This window comes from Gavialis gangeticus, unplaced genomic scaffold (assembly GCF_001723915.1).
Source record: "Gavialis gangeticus isolate Ggan-Ray unplaced genomic scaffold, GavGan_comp1, whole genome shotgun sequence".
Classification (NCBI taxonomy): domain Eukaryota; kingdom Metazoa; phylum Chordata; order Crocodylia; family Gavialidae; genus Gavialis; species Gavialis gangeticus.
In genome coordinates this window covers 43,883,786-43,900,446 of record NW_017729029.1, presented here as the reverse complement: position 1 = coordinate 43,900,446, position 16,661 = coordinate 43,883,786, and the positions used below count along the sequence as shown (strand labels likewise).

Below are 16,661 nucleotides of genomic sequence, written 5' to 3'. Positions count from 1 at the left end.
TTCAGAGCCTACTGTTAAAGCTATATAATAGTGTGGACTGAGATATTTTAAAATGCATCTTAGTCTTAACCAGCGTTTGTTTGGTTTTATACTATGAAGAAGATGGAATTCAAAGAGCTCTGATAGTTAACTCTATCAAAATGAATTATGTGGTGTTAGAGCTGGTCAGTGTAGACTGGAAGAACTTTCAACATTAGGAGGTTTTGTACTCCTGTTGTAGAATGTGTGATGAATTTCCAAGTCATATTACTCCTTTGTTTTGCATGTTTCAGTTTAGACTTGGTTTCAGGTGATGGTAATTCTGACTGTTGCACTCATGATGACTTATCTCCTTATTAGCACAAGGCTCATACAGTTCCTGTTGACTAAAACTGAATGTATGTTACCAGTTTGGTATAGCTGGTTAAGGCGGGGTAGGTAGTAATTGAACACAGTTATGAAATTATGCTTCTGCCTACAAACCATTCCTTCTGTATATGCTATAAGGTATGAATGAAATTTCTTGAACTACTTATTCACCTTCCAGCAATCTCTAATATACAGAACATTAATTTTTAGAAAATATCCTGTACAGGCCGGACAGAACTACATCACTGTTCCAAGCACATGTTGAATGCTTGTTTTAATCTTTAACCCCTAATAACCATTTAGACAGCATTTTTGGGGAAAGACTAAATCCTTATCAGCTCTTAAATATTGGAAACACCTTGTATTCGTTTCACCGATTTGGGTATTCTCTTCTTTTCTTCAGGTTCTAAGACCTTTGAGACCTAGTGTGTGTTGCTTATAAAGAACATAACTTTGTTTTTTGAATTGGTGGTTTTTATCAAACACCTGAGGAGATGAATTTGATCATCTAGGGTCTTAAGTTTTCTTTTACCTAGTACTAATTGGAGATGTCAGCTATGACTACTGCCTAATTATTCAAGTTGGTTTTATCCGTTTATAGAACAGAAAATATACTAAAATGCTTCTCTTCAGATATTTTATTATTATTATTATTATTATTTATTATACCTTGAAACTTTTTTTTTTGAGGAAAGAGGACTTAGTGATAATTTGTACAATTGTGCAATTTTTGGGATGCATCTTGGGATGGAAGATGCTGTGTAAGTGGAAAATATTAGTGATTAAGATGGCTGGGAGTTTAAGTATTTTACTGTTGCTTAGTGTCAAATGACTTTTTAAGCATCTAGTTTAAGTACATTCCTGGAACTGAATTGTTTCATATTTTTCTTTGGTGGGTGTCTAAATGTGTGTGTGTGTGTGTGTGTTTTAAAGTCAAGGTATGAAGACTAAAGCTTTTCCATATTGAATGGACATTGCTAGTTCTTGCTCACTTATTCCTTGGAGAGCATAGAAGTTGTTCTTCTGTAGATAGTAAAATATTGAACAGTGGATACTCACTAATTGCTAGCATAAGCTTGCTGTACTTAATGCTCATGTCTGGTGGTAGAAACATAATTTCTAGTCTTTTGTTCTGGAATTTGATGAGTGTGATTGTTGTGTGACTGCACTAAAAGCTTGGAGTGGGAATGGCAATTAAGATTTTACAGTGGTTAATATATCTGAGTGTTCAGCAGCTGAGAGCAGCTTAAAAAATACACCTGTTTAAGTCAAGTCTCTGTCCAGACTCTTGTTTCCAGCGAACTTTAGACACATCTTGCTGTGCTTCCATAAAAATGTTCAGTTTTATTACTGGATATATCAACTAAAGTTGGCTATAATCAACAGAACTGCACTTACTACTAAAAGACATGAGCTTCTGCAGTCTTTGCGTGTCCTCTGTTGACAGCTCTTGGCTGACGGAAGAAAGGAAAGTTAATATCTTACTGAGGTAAGAATAAAATCTCACTTTGAGTTTAAAGCAATATGAGCAGCGTAGATAATATGGCTACATCTATATTTTGGAAGCCATATGTAACCTAATAGGACAGGGGCGGGCAATTATTTCAGGCCGAGGGCCACTTACTGAGTTTTGGCAAGCCATTCAGGGCCGCATGACAGGCAGCCGGGGCAGATAAATATTAATTTTCTAAATATTTAGGGGCCCCATGAGCCAGATAGAATGGCCTGGCGGGCCACACCCCTGTAATAGGATGTTGCCAATGATGCCTGCCTTAACATATTGGCTAACATGGTATATTTTGCCCTTATATGTCATTTTTGCCTTACAGTAGCATGCTGAAAAATTGACAACAGCCTTAAAATATTTTCCATTTGTAGACTTCACACTTCAGGACTATTGTGAGTAGAGCACATATTCTGGGGCTTGTAACTCTCAGAGATTTAACTGTCTAGCAGTTGTTTTTGTGAAATTCTGTAGTATGGGAACATGTTTGTAGTGCTGTGCGAATGCTACCACTCTACATCCCATTCTGACAAGGTAGGAAGGAGCTATGCTGTCTTTGTTGTACTTCTGGTGTTCTGTAACTGGCATCCAGTATTATAGGGTTCTTTCATGTCCTGGAGAGAGAAGTCATGTTTCCCATGGAGGAAAGGAAGGACCTCAAGGAAATGAAAAGTACCAGAGAACAAGGTGAGGACAGGGGAATGAATGCTATCTAAGTAGAAAGTATATTCTACTTCCTTTAAGTGGTCATTCTTTGCTGCTTCTTCCCTTGCATTTATTAAATATAGTGGCAAATTGCTCATCTTGAGACATCTTCTGGAGATTAGAGTGTGGGGCCTTGGACGTTCTGGCTTTTTTTGCATCAGTGTAGCTTCTGCAAGTGAAGCTCCATGGGGAAGCCCCTAGTGTAGACTTGCTGCCTCTATATTAGACTGTTATGGTGTCTACCTTGTTTTGAGAGTGAGGTATGCCAGACTAGTGCAGAATTCATACCAGGTGTTTGCAGTAGTGAAGTATAGTGTAGTGTAGGTACACCAATATAAAAATTTGTAGCAGGCAGCCCTGTTTGGCTGAATGCTCAGATTCACCACTGGTTCCTTCTTCCAGTAATGACATCTTCCTAGGCCAACATGTAACTATGCAGATGAAAAGGTAACAAGATGGACTAATGAAAGGAAGAGGGCTGAGGAAGGAAAACCCAGTCCAAAATGCAAACGGGGAAAAAACGAGGTTGAAAATATTGCCTAAGAGTAATCTTTGACTTCCTTAGCGTTTATATATTGTAATACACTCGAGTCCACTTTCTTGGCCTATTAAATGATTGTCTTACCTCACTTCTCTTGATGGGACACTGTTCTTCGTCAGGCTTCTGAAATGAACTAGGCCAGTGTTTTCCATTGGATAATCAAAGCGTGCTCTTAGTCGGAATGAAAATGATGAAACATTAATAGTTAATGCAGCATCTTTCTTTAAGGAATGTGTACTTGTCATGGGATTATAGTATCGCATCTGCCTTCCAGCATATTGTTTGTTCCTTTTGTTTTATAATTGGGTTTTAGAGACAAGAAATTTTCTTTTTTACTAACCTTTCCTTTGCTGTGTGATAGATCCACATAAATGGAGGAAATTTACTCTAGAGTTGGAGTTCATTATACAGTAACAGCTGTCAAATGCATAATGAAAAACTAAAAAGAAGTATTTTTCTCAACTTTGTACTTAGATGTTAATTTTAACTATAGCAGCCTACATATTTTTGGGTGTCTCTGAGTTGACAACCTCTTTAACCAAGATTTGTTTAGTACAAAATCTTTTCCAGCACCGTCAAGAGTTCTCCTACACAAACTTTAAAAAGCTACTGTGTAGACAAAGCATAACCCTGTTATGTATTACTTGTGTGGATTTTGAAGCTCATACTCATCCTTATTTGCTGATCCCAATATATGAGGGTCTTAACAGTTACTGAAAATGTTGTACAGAATAGCACACAGATTTCTTAATTTTCAGTGCATTTGATGGTATGAGTTTTTGGACTGCACCTACATTTCTCAACAGTGTGACCTCAAATCAACCTTCGCTTCATGCATATAGGAGCCTTCTGTTGGCTACTTTTTCCTGTCAAAGATGAAAGCGTTAGCAAATGCAGTTGGTGTTTGTGGGTGTCTTCCATTTTGGAAAATAAATGCAGTACTAAATAATGCAAATATGCAAATATCTATGCTTTGTATTGCATTAGTGGCAGCAAAAGTAACTTGCATGTTAGTTAATAGGATGACTAAAATAAAAACAAGGTTATAGAATCATTGTTTTAAAAGCCAAGGTGGAGAATATATAGTATGACTGATTTTTGAGGTTTTTGAGCCTCATACAGTGGTAGAATGCTGGATTTTATAGTGTTTCTTTCTGTGCTTAAAGCTCTAAAGGTGATGTTACTGGGTGAATTACAGTGCACTGGCAGCCACTGAAATTACACAGGCAGAGTGGTCTTGGAGGTGATGCAACACCTCTTATTTGCAGAAGTGCCAGCATAAACTGGGCAGTGTCTGACTTGCCAGCTGTGCTGAGAAACCAAAAAAGTGTCAGTTCTGTGCACTAGACAGCTGCTAAAGCATCTTATTTGGAAGTTTTCCAGCAAAAGGCAGAAAGTGAAATGCTTTTTTCTTCCAATATTTTCACATAGCTTTAGCTGTTCTTTCATAAGAGGGAATATTCATGGTGGCAGCGAGCATTTTACCACATGGAAAGCTAGCTAGATAACCAGCTCTGTGAGTAATTGCAGATTTCTACCACTTTGTAGTGGATGGTGAGGCGCATGTATTAAGGAAAACCAGTTATTGTCTAGGTTTCATTTGAATGCATTTGAAAGGGTTTAAGGTTACCATTGTTTCCTGATTCTGTTCCTTCTTTGCTTTTAATACTTATCAGATGAAGGCATTGCTCTAATGTTGAAAGATGTGATGAAGATACTTGTCTTACTGAAATAGTAAGAGGGAGACAGGAAGACATTTACTTGATTATTGCTGGCAATATGTCTTTTTGCCCTCTGAATTCTTGTCATCAAAATTTACTGGTTGCAGACCGGCTTCTAGTGCATCTAAGTTATACTCTCGATACTGGATGCTGGAATTAATTTCTAACCTTTTCCTCTCTTGAGAAAACTAAGGTCTTGCTATCACAGACAAAGTGTTTTCTGGAACTCTCAGTGTATTGTGCTTTTTTTCAGTTTCTTGGCCCATATTTCTGCCAAATATCTGGCTGTTGGGGGATCGATGTTACTCTTACTTGGCTGGAAGGCCTGACATGAGGCACTTCCTTCCCTTAAGGGCTAACTCTGGGAGAATAAAACCTATAAAACTTGTCTTCTAGTGTAGCGTAAAGTTGGATTCAGTGACAACTTGCATCCTTTACGGATTGTCTGAATACATCCTTTAGACTTCTCTAAATTTTGGTTTGTGATTTGCCAAGGAATAGCAGCTCTGAGGATGCATGTGCTAGAACAGGGGTGGGCATAATGCGGCCTGGATGCAGCCCGCCAGGCCATTCCATCTGGCCCACGGGGCCCCTAAAAAATTTAGAAAATATTTATCTGCCCCGGCTGCCTGTAATGGGGCCCTCGATGGCTTGCCAAAACTCAGTAAGCAGCCCTCTGCCCGAAATAATTGCCTGCCCCTGTGCTAGAAGAATAGAAGAATACTGGGGTAGGCAACCTTTTTTTGGCCAGAGTGCCGAAAAAAACCACAATGTCTACCTTGGAAGGTGCTGGAGTGCCAGCATGCCATAAAAACAAAATGTGGGGGTGGAGGGTACATGGCAGAATGCACTGCATAGTAGTATATTTAATAATCACAAATGTTGCCTTCATTGTTGTGCATTCCATTTTGTTGAGCATGTTGCAATGGGAGAGGAAAAAAAGACAAGAGGAAAGAAAGAGAGAGAGAGAGAGAAAAAGAAGAGCAGAGAGAGAACCAGACACGTGCACACAGAGAACCAGAACACACCCAGTGTGGACACATGCACGCACGCACATCCAGAACCAGACACGTGTGCGCACACAGACACGCAGGACCAGACCGAGGCAGACAGATGCATAGAACCAGATGTGTGGGCACACGGAACTGGGCTCCTCTGTCACTGGACAAAGTCCGCTCAGAGGCACACGTGCGCCTGCTGGCATGGAGCTAATGCCAGAGCCTGGAGCAGATGTTTGCAGCCTTCCAGCTGCAGCCAGCCCAGGCTCTGGGTAGCTGCTGCCAACCCAGGCAGAGCTTGCAGCCACCCAGCTGCCTGCTGGGAGCAGCCTGGGCTTTGTGGCTGGCAGCAGCTGCCTAGAGCCCAGGCCAGTGGTGGCATGCCGAGCAAAATGGCCTTGCATGCCATGCTCGGCGCACGTGCCAGGGGTTGCTGACCCCTGGTTTAGACCTTTCCTGCCTGAGCAACAATGAACACATAAAAGGATGGACCTGAGGTTATGGCCTATAGTTTTCATGCAGCTTTTCGTTGTCGAGACATGCAGTTCTGCTGAGAGTTCTATGTGGTACTGCATTTCTTGATGTTCTTCTCTGGAGAAGAGAAGACTGAGGGGGGGTTTGGTCATAGTCTTCATATACCTGAAGGGCAGTTATAGAGAGGATGGAGATAGGCTTTTCTCTGTGGCTGTAAGAGACGGGTCTAGGAGCAATAGCTTTAGGCTGCAGCAGAAGAAATTGTGGTTGGAGATTAAGAGAAACTTCCAGACTATAAGATTAGTTAAGTGTTGGAGCAAGCTATCTAGAAATTGTGGACTCTCCATCCATAGAAATTTTTAGGAGCAAGTTAAGACTTGGGATAGTTTAGTCACAGAGGGTCTTGCCAGGAGCACAGGGCTGGATTACATGACCTTCTGAGGTCCCTTTTAGTCCAACAGTTTTACGTTATTGCATCCAAAAAAGAGATACTGATTTTTTTAAAACAATTTAAATGCTAATCCCTGTGGTCATACAGGATATCCTCATAACTGGGACTTGTAGAAAAATAAAATTCCATGATTTATATTTAAGATGCTCAGTTTAAGTGAATGTCCAGATCAGGACCAAGTAAATCATTCCTCTAAAAGTATCATTAAATTTTATAGGTTACCATATCTTACATGCATACATGGTTTAAAAATACTTTTTTCTTTTTTTAGATTCTCTTCTACTCTTTCATCAACATGGAAAGCTCAGATTCTAATGATAAAGGAAATATTGATCAATCAGAAGCTCAGCGTCGTAGTCAGCTGGATCGATTAGATCGGGAAGAAGCTTTCTATCAATTTGTCAATAACCTGAGTGACGAGGAATACAGGCTTATGAGGGATAACAATTTGCTAGGAACTCCAGGTATATCGGAATACATATTTGTATATTAAAGTTTTAATGTTACCAGACTCATTTTAACGACCTGTTTTTTTTTTCTTGCTGCTGTGCCATTCAATCTCCCCGCCCCCCATGTATTCTTCCAACTACAGTTGTGTGCCAGCATAAGAGAGTAGCTCTCTACTGATCTGAACATATAGTATGTCTTTTCTAGAAAGGCAATACATATAATTTAGCGCTAACTAGGATGAAGTTGAGTTAACAGAAGCAGAGCCTATTTGCTTTGTTTATGTTTACTCAGCTTAAAAAAGGACATCCAAAGTGTGTCTGAGGCCTGCTCTGGTATTGGTCTTGTGTATGTGAGACGTTTGCACCAACTTAATGAAGAGTGCAAGTTTTAATGGCAGACTAGTTAAACTGGTGATGGCCTTTGTGGGGAGTATATTTCAGTTTAGCTTATTCTTGTTAGAAATCATCCTGGATAAACAAAAATAAGCCACTTGACAAGATGAAATAAATTTGTCCATCCAGGAGCTTGCACTGGTGTACCTGAATTGCTATTAAAACTTGCAAGATGGCTTTTTTTTAATGCATTCCTAATAGAGGTAAGCTAAATTTGAAATGAGCCAGTCCAAGAAAACTGTGCCAACACATGTTGGTACTAAATCAGTTAAATACCTCTTATAGTTGTTTCGTATAGGCAGAACCTTAATTGGTTTGGAATGGAGAAGACTGATGAGATTTTTCTTAGAAATTACAGTAAAAAGCTTTTCTCAAGTTTGTTCTAAATAGTTGGTAACTGTACTTTGGATGCTGCAGTTGTAGCTGGTCTTACCTGTGAGCAAGGACACTTTTTGGGGGGTTCCACAAGCTGCCCTTTGGCTAAGTTTATAGATGTCAGTGAAGAACATTTATAAGCAGTTAGCTTCTTGTTAAAACTATATTCACAATCTCTTTGAACTGCAGCCTTAAGAATGTTTAAGCTGTGCATAATTCCTTCCTTATAGATTATTTGGACATCTATATATATAAATATATATATATATATATATATTGGGAAATTTTTCTTTGTTTCTTAAGGTGAAATTACTGAAGAAGAATTGCTGAGAAGGCTACACCAAATTAAAGAAGGTCCACCACAGCAAAACAGTGATGAGAATAGAGGTATATACAGTATTTGTGAAAACTCTTAACTTTAGCACCTAATACGGACCTTAACTTGAGTGCAGGAGTGGAACAAGTTAAGCCTAGGCAGGTGCAAGGTGAGCTTTGTTTAAAAATTAAGTGAACGTTCTATTTGACACAAGCTGCAAAGATCAGTTTTGGACAGATTTCAAGTATGGCAACTATTACTAGTGCCACAATAAGATTTCTTGTACATTTCTTTAGTTGACTTCTTTTGTTCATGTTTCTTTGCATTCTGTTCCCTTCTGAGATATACCCATAAGCCCCTCGTTTTCCCACCTTCACTCCTTTGCTTTTGTTATCCCTCTACAAAGGTGAATTACACACAGTTCCCATTAAAGCAGTGCTTCCCAAACTTCTCCTCAGCATGACCCCATTTATGACCCCATTTCCTCAGCATGACCCTATCTCCTTAGCCTTTCACTCCAAGCCATAGCCCCCTACCTCTACGACCCCATCTGCTGATGTTGCAGCTCCGTTTGGGGTCGTGACCCACAGTTTGGAAACTGCTGCATGAGAGCCTGTGACTTGTTTGTTTGTTTTCTAGCCAGCTCATCTCACTAGGTATCATAGATTTCATAGACATTAGAGCTAGAAGGGACCTTGGAAGATCATAGAGTTCAGGCCCCTGCCCTAGGGGCAGCAGGTCAGCAGGGATCATAGGATCCCAGCAAGATAAACATCCACATGTCTCCTGAAGGTGTTCAAAGTAGGTGGTTGAACCACCTCTGGCAGCAGTCTATTCCAAACCTTGGGTGCTCGGATAGTAAAGAAGTTCCTCCTTATGTCCAGCCTGAAACGGTCATGGAGGAGTTTCTGACCATTCAACCTTGTCATCCTTTGGGGCGCTCTGGTGAACAGATGTTCCCCCAAATCTTGGTGAGCACCCCTGATAAACTTATAGGTGGCCACCAGATCACCCCGAGTCTGCGCTTTTCCAGGCCGAAGAGTCCCATGGCTCTCAGCCTCTCATCATAAGGTCTGTTTTCCTGACCTGATCATGCGCGTGGCTCTCCTGTAGACTCTCTCAAGCTTCTCCACATCCTTTTTGAATTTTGGAGCCCAAAACTGGACTCAGTACTCCAGCTGTGGCCTCACCAAGGCCGAGTACAGCAGGAGAATGATGTCCTGGGATTTGCTTGAGAAGCATCTATGGATACAAGCCAGTGTTTTGCTCATTTTACTAGCTGCAGCATTGCATTGCAGGCTCATGTTCATCTTGTGGTCAGTCATGACCCCCAAGTCCCTTTCGCCCATAGCGCTAGCTAGCCTAACACTGCAAGCCTACAAGAATGGTGCAGGTTTTTCTTCCCAAGGTGGAGAAACTTGCATTTTTCAGTGTTAAACACCATTAGGTTCTCGTCTGCCCATTTCCTGAGCCTGTCAAGGTCAGCCTGGATCAGCTTCCTGTCCTCAGGTGTGGACACTACCCCAGAGTTTGATGTCGTCGGTGAACTTGGCCAGTCCACTTCTGATACCAATGTTCACATTGTTAATGAAAATGTTGAATAGTGTAGGCCCAAGAATAGAGCCTTGAGGGAACCCATTGGTAATGGCGCACCAAGACTGGTATCCACAAGTTGAGGGTTGGAAAAAAAGTTGGTTGGTGATCTAGCTGCCACTAGACTATGGTACTGGCAGTGTTGAGAGATTCCCGATTTAGCTCAGACCTGTTTTATTTTGACACTTAATTCAGAATTAACTTTCCACTTACTTGTTTTAAGAAATAATTTACATTTTTCTAGTGACTTGTTTTATGAAGATTACAACCTATAAACAGGTGTACGTATAGGCTGTAGAAAAATGTCCACTCCTTCCTTAAAGGAAAAGCTTTTGTAGTTGAAATATTTGTTAAATGTGAAACCCATGGTAGTATTAAACAAAAAACTTGAAAGAAAGCAGAACTTGATTAATTGTTGGAAAAGTTCAACCAAGAATTGATTCTTCTCTAATTTTGGTAGTTCCCTTTCTTCTGACAGGTGCAGAATCCACTGAAGATGTATCTAATGGAGATTCCATCATAGACTGGCTTAATTCTGTCCGACAGACTGGAAATACAACACGAAGTGGGCAAAGAGGAAACCAGTCTTGGAGGGCAGTGAGCCGGACTAACCCTAACAGTGGTGATTTCAGGTTCAGCTTGGAAATAAATGTCAACCGTAATAATGGCAACACCAATTCAGAAACTGAAAATGAGCCATCTGTAGAACCTTCCAATGGGGAGGATTTGGAAAATAGCCAAAGTGACTCTGACACCCCTCGGTCTGAATCGCCATCAGGAGGGCAGACTGCATCTGAAAGGAATACCTCTGAGGAATTGGCAGCGGAGGAAGCTCCTTCACACAGAGGTCAGAGAAGAGCAAGAAGTAGGAGCCCAGAGCAGAGGAGAACACGAGCTAGGACTGATAGAAGTAGGTCACCTATTAATCCAGTGAGTGAGGCTCCTCGCAGATCTCATCATAATACGTCATCTCAGACATTTGATCATTCCCCGGTAAATGAAGCTGAGGGAAGTTCCAGAACCAGACAGCACGTGACATTAAGGCAGCATTCAACAGGGACTGAGATGCCAAGTGAAAATGCAGCTCTGTTTTCAACCCCTGAAGCAAGACCTGTTCCTCAAGCTGCTGGTTCTTCAGAAACTAATGCCAGTGGTGAGTCTGCAGCTCCTGGACAGAGGCCTCCTACTATAGTCCTTGATCTTCAAGTGAGAAGAGTTCGCCCAGGAGAGTATCGGCAGAGAGACAGCATAGCGAACCGAACTCGGTCGAGGTCCCAGACCCCAAACAACACAGTCACTTATGAAAGTGAACGGGGAGGGTTTAGGCGCACATTTTCACGTTCAGAACGGGCTGGAGTGAGAACTTACGTCAGTACCATTAGGATTCCTATTCGTAGAATCTTAAACACAGGCTTTAGTGAGACTACATCAGTTGCGATTCAGACCATGCTAAGGCAGATCATGACAGGCTTTGGAGAGTTGAGTTACTTTATGTACAGTGATAGTGATGCAGATCCTAGTGGCCCAGCCCCAAATCAAAGTGGAGATGCTGCTGAGCCACCAAGTGGAGGAGGAACAGGTGGTGGTAGTTCGAGTAGTGAAGGTACTGATGCTAGCTCAGGGGAAGTCTATGAAGGTAGTAATGAAGGAGGTTCCACATCCGGTGCTAGACGGGAAGGTCGGAATACCAGGGGTTCGGTCACTTTTGAAGAAAGTGGTTCTCTACCATTCCTTAGCCTAGCACAGTTTTTCTTACTAAATGAGGATGATGATGACCAGCCGAGAGGACTCACCAAAGAACAAATCGACAACCTGACAATGAGGAATTTTGGTGAAAGCGATGCCCTGAAAACCTGTAGCGTCTGTATTACGGAATACACAGAAGGCAACAAACTTCGTAAACTGCCTTGTTCCCACGAGTATCATGTCCACTGCATTGACCGCTGGTTATCAGAAAATTCCACTTGTCCTATTTGTCGCAGAGCCGTCTTAGCTTCTGGTAACAGGGAAAGCGTTGTCTAAGTGAGATCTGAGCTTGTGGCCAAACAGCTGATGTAATAGTGATGGGCAAAGATGTCACTTCCTTTTTGGCCACTTTTTGAGTGGTGCCTACATATAAAGTAATCACTTTGAGTGAATGTTCCCTCATGAAAACATTTTCTCAGATTCAAAGCTTTTAAAATGGGCGTCTCTTTAGAGTCCCCAAATCTAGTCAGTTTCAGCGTATTGAATTTTATTTGCTCAAAGACACCTATCTGCTCAAAAAAAAAACAAAAAAAAATTGTTAAAAAAAAAAGTTTTGTGTTTTCTTTTCTTATTAAGACTGTTAAGTTCCCTTCCCTATTCCAGTGCGGTTTGAACCTTCAGGATCTCTCCTGTGAGAACTTATCTGAGAAGTCATCCCAGTTACAGAACATACTTCATAATGTGTTTTGTTTTTGTTTTTTTAAATGGACTCACCTGCCCCATTGAACTAGGAGCTCAGTTCATCGGCATCCTTAAATATCATTTTAATGTTTATATTGGGTGTTCTTTGACATCTCTGTAAATAACACTAACGTTAGTCCTTTTCCCATCACTATGGCACGCTGTAGAGTGAGCTAATAGCTTAATTGGGATATTTATCTTGTTGTGGAAATATAAGAATTGCCTATGCTTGTTTAAATAAAAATAAATTCTGTTTTAAAACTGTAAAGCTTTTTTGTAGAAGCTCAGTACTTTTTCCAATGCACTGTTGTACTAATGCATTAAAAATTAAAATTGTACCATGCTTAGAAATGAAGAGAACGCTTTTCATATAAGACCCACCACACACAGAGCAAACAATACAAGAGAGCTGCTTTTGTAAATGTGTTATTGTCAAGAGCAGTGCATATCTGTACTATTTAATTTATGTGAACAGCTACTGTAACACAACAGTTAACAATTAGACACCTTAATTGCATTAAAACTGATGGAAATTGAATGTTAGCATTGCAATGTGTTGGCTCAGTACTGCCATCAAAAAATATGATGATAAAAAAAAAAGTAGAAACCTGCTCTGAAGACTGTTCTTTTTGGGCTTTTTCCCCCCTTTATATGGTTACTTTGGTAAAATAACATATCATTTTATTTACTGAGGATTATACTCCAGTTTTGTATAAGCTGTATTTTAATCACTGGGGTGCTGTGTATAATTTCCAACCGACAGATGTTGGCAGATTTTCCTCATTACATGCCACAAAGTTAACTTCTGTGGAATTTTTTTAGTGACTTAGCTGGCTAGTCTCCAGAGTCAGAGGTGGTCACCTGTGACCAAAGTGTTCCCAGCAGAGTGATTGATTTAATGTTCAGGCATAGCTGAGAAATAATCGTCTGATGGGTTTCTCAAATTAGTTGTCAGTCTTAAGATTGGTAATGGTTATTTGAATACATTTTAAGAACAATGTTATGGGGCTAGACTTTGCAGTTTATTTTCTTTAAAATAATAGGCATCTTGAATTCCTCTTTAACATCTGCCTAAAAATCAGTTGCATGTTATATTGCAAGTAAATGGATGGCTTATCAAAATTCAAATTGTGGAAATACTTTTTACACTGTCACAATTTTAAGTCTGCATTGGAAAATGTTTGTAGCTTAACTCTCGTTAGTATTGTGGGAGGGCTGCCCTCACCCCAGTGAAATATTTCTTTTCTTTTTCCCTTGGGAATTTTTTTTCAATTCTGTTAAGTTTTTTGCAAGGAAAGCAAAGTTTTATTTTAAGTACAAATGAGTAGTTAATTAGGATATGAACTGCTCTTGCTGATGAGATGGAAAAGGTTGGTTGATCCTCAGATGAAAAAACCAAAGCTGACCTTTCTTTAAATTTAACAAATTTTCAGTGTTTCCTAGTGGTGGTTACATAGAAGATCATCTTACTATTAAGCCATTTTAACTTCCCAGCCAGTTCAGGATTCCAGCCTTCTGGAGCTCTCCTGTTCTTCAAAGTGTGCATTTTTCTTATTCAATCCAATGGGTACCCCGGGAACCCTGACTGGCTACTGTGCTCGCTTTCCTCCAGGTAGAACACACCTTTGTAGTAGATGGGGGTATTTCTGGTATTTTTTTAAACAGAAGCATATATAAATAAATACATATTCTCTTACAATTTCTCTACTTGGCATACATCAGTCTATAAAATGGGAGGTTAGGCATCTTAGTGGTTGGCGTTACATTCATGAATGTAGATTACAAAATCTTAAGCAAAAATTTCTTCTGGTAAATATTGGAAATGATCACTTGAATCTTTCCTATAGCAATCACATGCTTTTTCAGTAACTTTACTGATTTATTGGACTACAGAACTTTAAAATATTTTCATTGTATTATTTGCTACTCAAGGATATTTTTTGTTTTTTTATGCATCTTTATGAGAACTAAGGGTAGTGACCAGAATAAAAGCCCCCAGCAGAGCCAGTGGAGTAAGTCTGTAACGTCTGTCATTTTAGCAGAGCCACTTTTCTACCATAATTTTCTTCTTAGTTTTCAAGAACTAATGCTTCAGTAAAATCACCTTTTTAGTCTTACTGTTCCTTATTAGTGGCATGCCTTAACATTCTCTCTTATGTAATGGCAGCAATGCTTGACTGTTTCTGGTTCCCAAGAAGGTACCAGAAAAAGTCAGTTCAGTGAAGAATCCTTTGAATGTTTCAAATATTTGTAAGTGAGCATTGACTATACCAGAAGCGCTAAGGTGAAGGACTTTTCTTCCAAGACAGTCAACAAGACTGCAGTTGCTGATGAGGGGAAGAAACTTAAGCAAATAAGGCCTGTATCAAATTTCTCAACAGTGCTGCAAGATGAACACTGGCATATGACAGCTTTGATTTATATCCAGGAACTCCTGGTGTTTATGAACAATCTGCTTCATAAACAGTGCAAAACCAAATCTGCGAAAAGTGCAGGCCTGACCCAGCAACAGATTCTTGCTGGCTTATGCCCTAATAGTATGAGGGAACTTGGTTAATTCCTGTTACAGTGTTAGAAAGTGTAGAGCCATTCTTTTAAAGTTTTGCTGGAGCTCTTGAAACGCTGGTGTAAACGCTTTAATTGCCAATGTCGTCTGCCTCTGCATAACAGTCACTTGGGGTCGGCACGGTCACGGTTAGTTGGAGTTGTTTTGTTTTGAATCACTGTATTTAAAAGTATAAGACTCCCTTTGTGCCAAGCAGTTCTAGTTGCATCTGTAGCTTTCTCGAACCTATTCTTTTCAGTATTGGAATCACAGAGGAATGTGCACTATTTTTGCACCAATTTCACGAGCAGTCTCTCGCCACTCAAAAGGTTAAAAAAGCATCCATTGTCTCTCAAATGCCCATGTGCCCAGATGAACAAAGGGGTGGCAGCCTTGTGATACATGTGCTGTTTTCAGCTCCTTGGTTCACAGTGCCATCTTGTGGTAGCCTGTCTTACCCTCCTTTCAAAGCTGGGGGTAAATGTGCATCTTGGTTTTCACTAGTTGAGAACTTCTTTTTCTGCAAATTGAGGTGGATTTGTATTTCAGGGTGCCCCTCTGCTAGTTTGTCACCAAAGTTGTTGCTGTTTACACACGCGCACGTGCGCATGCACGCCTTCATGTTTCAAGCATCCCTCCTTTGGGCAGATATGGAATTACCTCAGGAACTTCTTGCAGGGTTGATTTTGAGTCCTCTGTGTCCGTGGCTGAACAGACTGTCTCCATAGATACTCAAGCGCCCAAAGGGTTTAAACATAGAAGGCTGCACGTAATCTTTTTGTAAGCGTGCTGCGTACTGTCCTACCCAAATTGCAAATCTGTGTGAAGTTTTATTTTTGGTTTGCCTTCTAACGGAAATAGAAACTCCCAGTCACAACTACTCAGTTTTCAAAGTTTTCCTTTTACTGGCACTTTTGTAACTTAACCCAGCTTTTTGCAAATAATAGGTTTCTCGTAGCTCATTCATTTTTTTTTTTTTGCTTGTTTGGGAAATGGTTGCTGCTCTCCATGCATAGAGCCTCCTCGTTAATGTAGGAAGTGCTCGTGTGCATGCCTGGCAGCTGCACTGACGTGATACTGTCCCAGTTCTGAAGGAGCCATGATGGTCCATTGTGTCAACTTGCAGAGTCATGTGTTCCTGACTCCATTGACACAATGTACTGGAATGACTGTCATTCCACGTGCCCATCACTTTTCTGTGGATTATGCAAATATGTAGAGTCCAAAAAGACCCTTTCACCAGTATAATGTCAGTAAGATGTTTATCGTAAAAGGTTTGCTTACACGTCAAAGAAATCCATCTTCTACGCTGTGTTTATAGTAGGTAGGGTCTAATTCTAAGAAGAAAAAAGAAATTCATAGATTCATAAATGCAGTTGAAGCTGACCATTGGTCTACCAATTTGTACCAATGTGCCTAGGTATTTTGTGGGTCTTCCAAAGGTGTGATCTTAATCAGCACAGTGAAGTATCAAATATTTAACTGGCTGGGTTAAGCCACAGCCTTAACTCTTTCTTTGCTTTAATTTGAGACCCTTACTAATATTGTAAAGTGTTCTTGTGTGTAACTGTTTGGTGTCTTGATTTTTCTCACCTGTTTTCATTCAGCCTTGGTTCTACTATGGGGACTTAAGGGGCTTGATTAGGGGTATGTGGATAGGTGTTAAGTTGATTAGGTACACAGATGTCATGGACTGCCTTTACCCACTTGTTTGGCTACTCCCAGGAGGAGCTGCTTTGGGGGGTGGGTTTGCTTTGAGCCATGTTAATGGAATTCAGCAACAGATTCAGAAATATATTTCACATCTTCAGCAGCTTTTTT

The 16,661-nt window shown here is 40.3% G+C and overlaps 1 protein-coding gene across 2 annotated transcripts in view; it reads left to right on the top strand.

Annotated features, from left to right (window-relative positions):
• The window catches only part of RLIM (ring finger protein, LIM domain interacting), a 28,438-nt gene that overhangs the window by 6,096 nt on the left and 5,681 nt on the right, over positions 1-16,661 (top strand). The window contains exons 2-5 of one of the 2 annotated variants that reach the window (XM_019521497.1): positions 1,735-1,837; positions 7,014-7,206; positions 8,263-8,346; positions 10,347-12,895. In XM_019521497.1, coding sequence (XP_019377042.1) covers positions 7,038-7,206; positions 8,263-8,346; positions 10,347-11,890 — 1,797 coding nt within the window. In that variant the 5' untranslated portion in view covers positions 1,735-1,837; positions 7,014-7,037 and the 3' untranslated portion in view covers positions 11,891-12,895. Of the gene's footprint in view, positions 1-1,734; positions 1,838-7,013; positions 7,207-8,262; positions 8,347-10,346; positions 16,500-16,661 lie in introns of those variants that run through there. The other variant, XR_002098306.1, reaches the window with a different exon arrangement.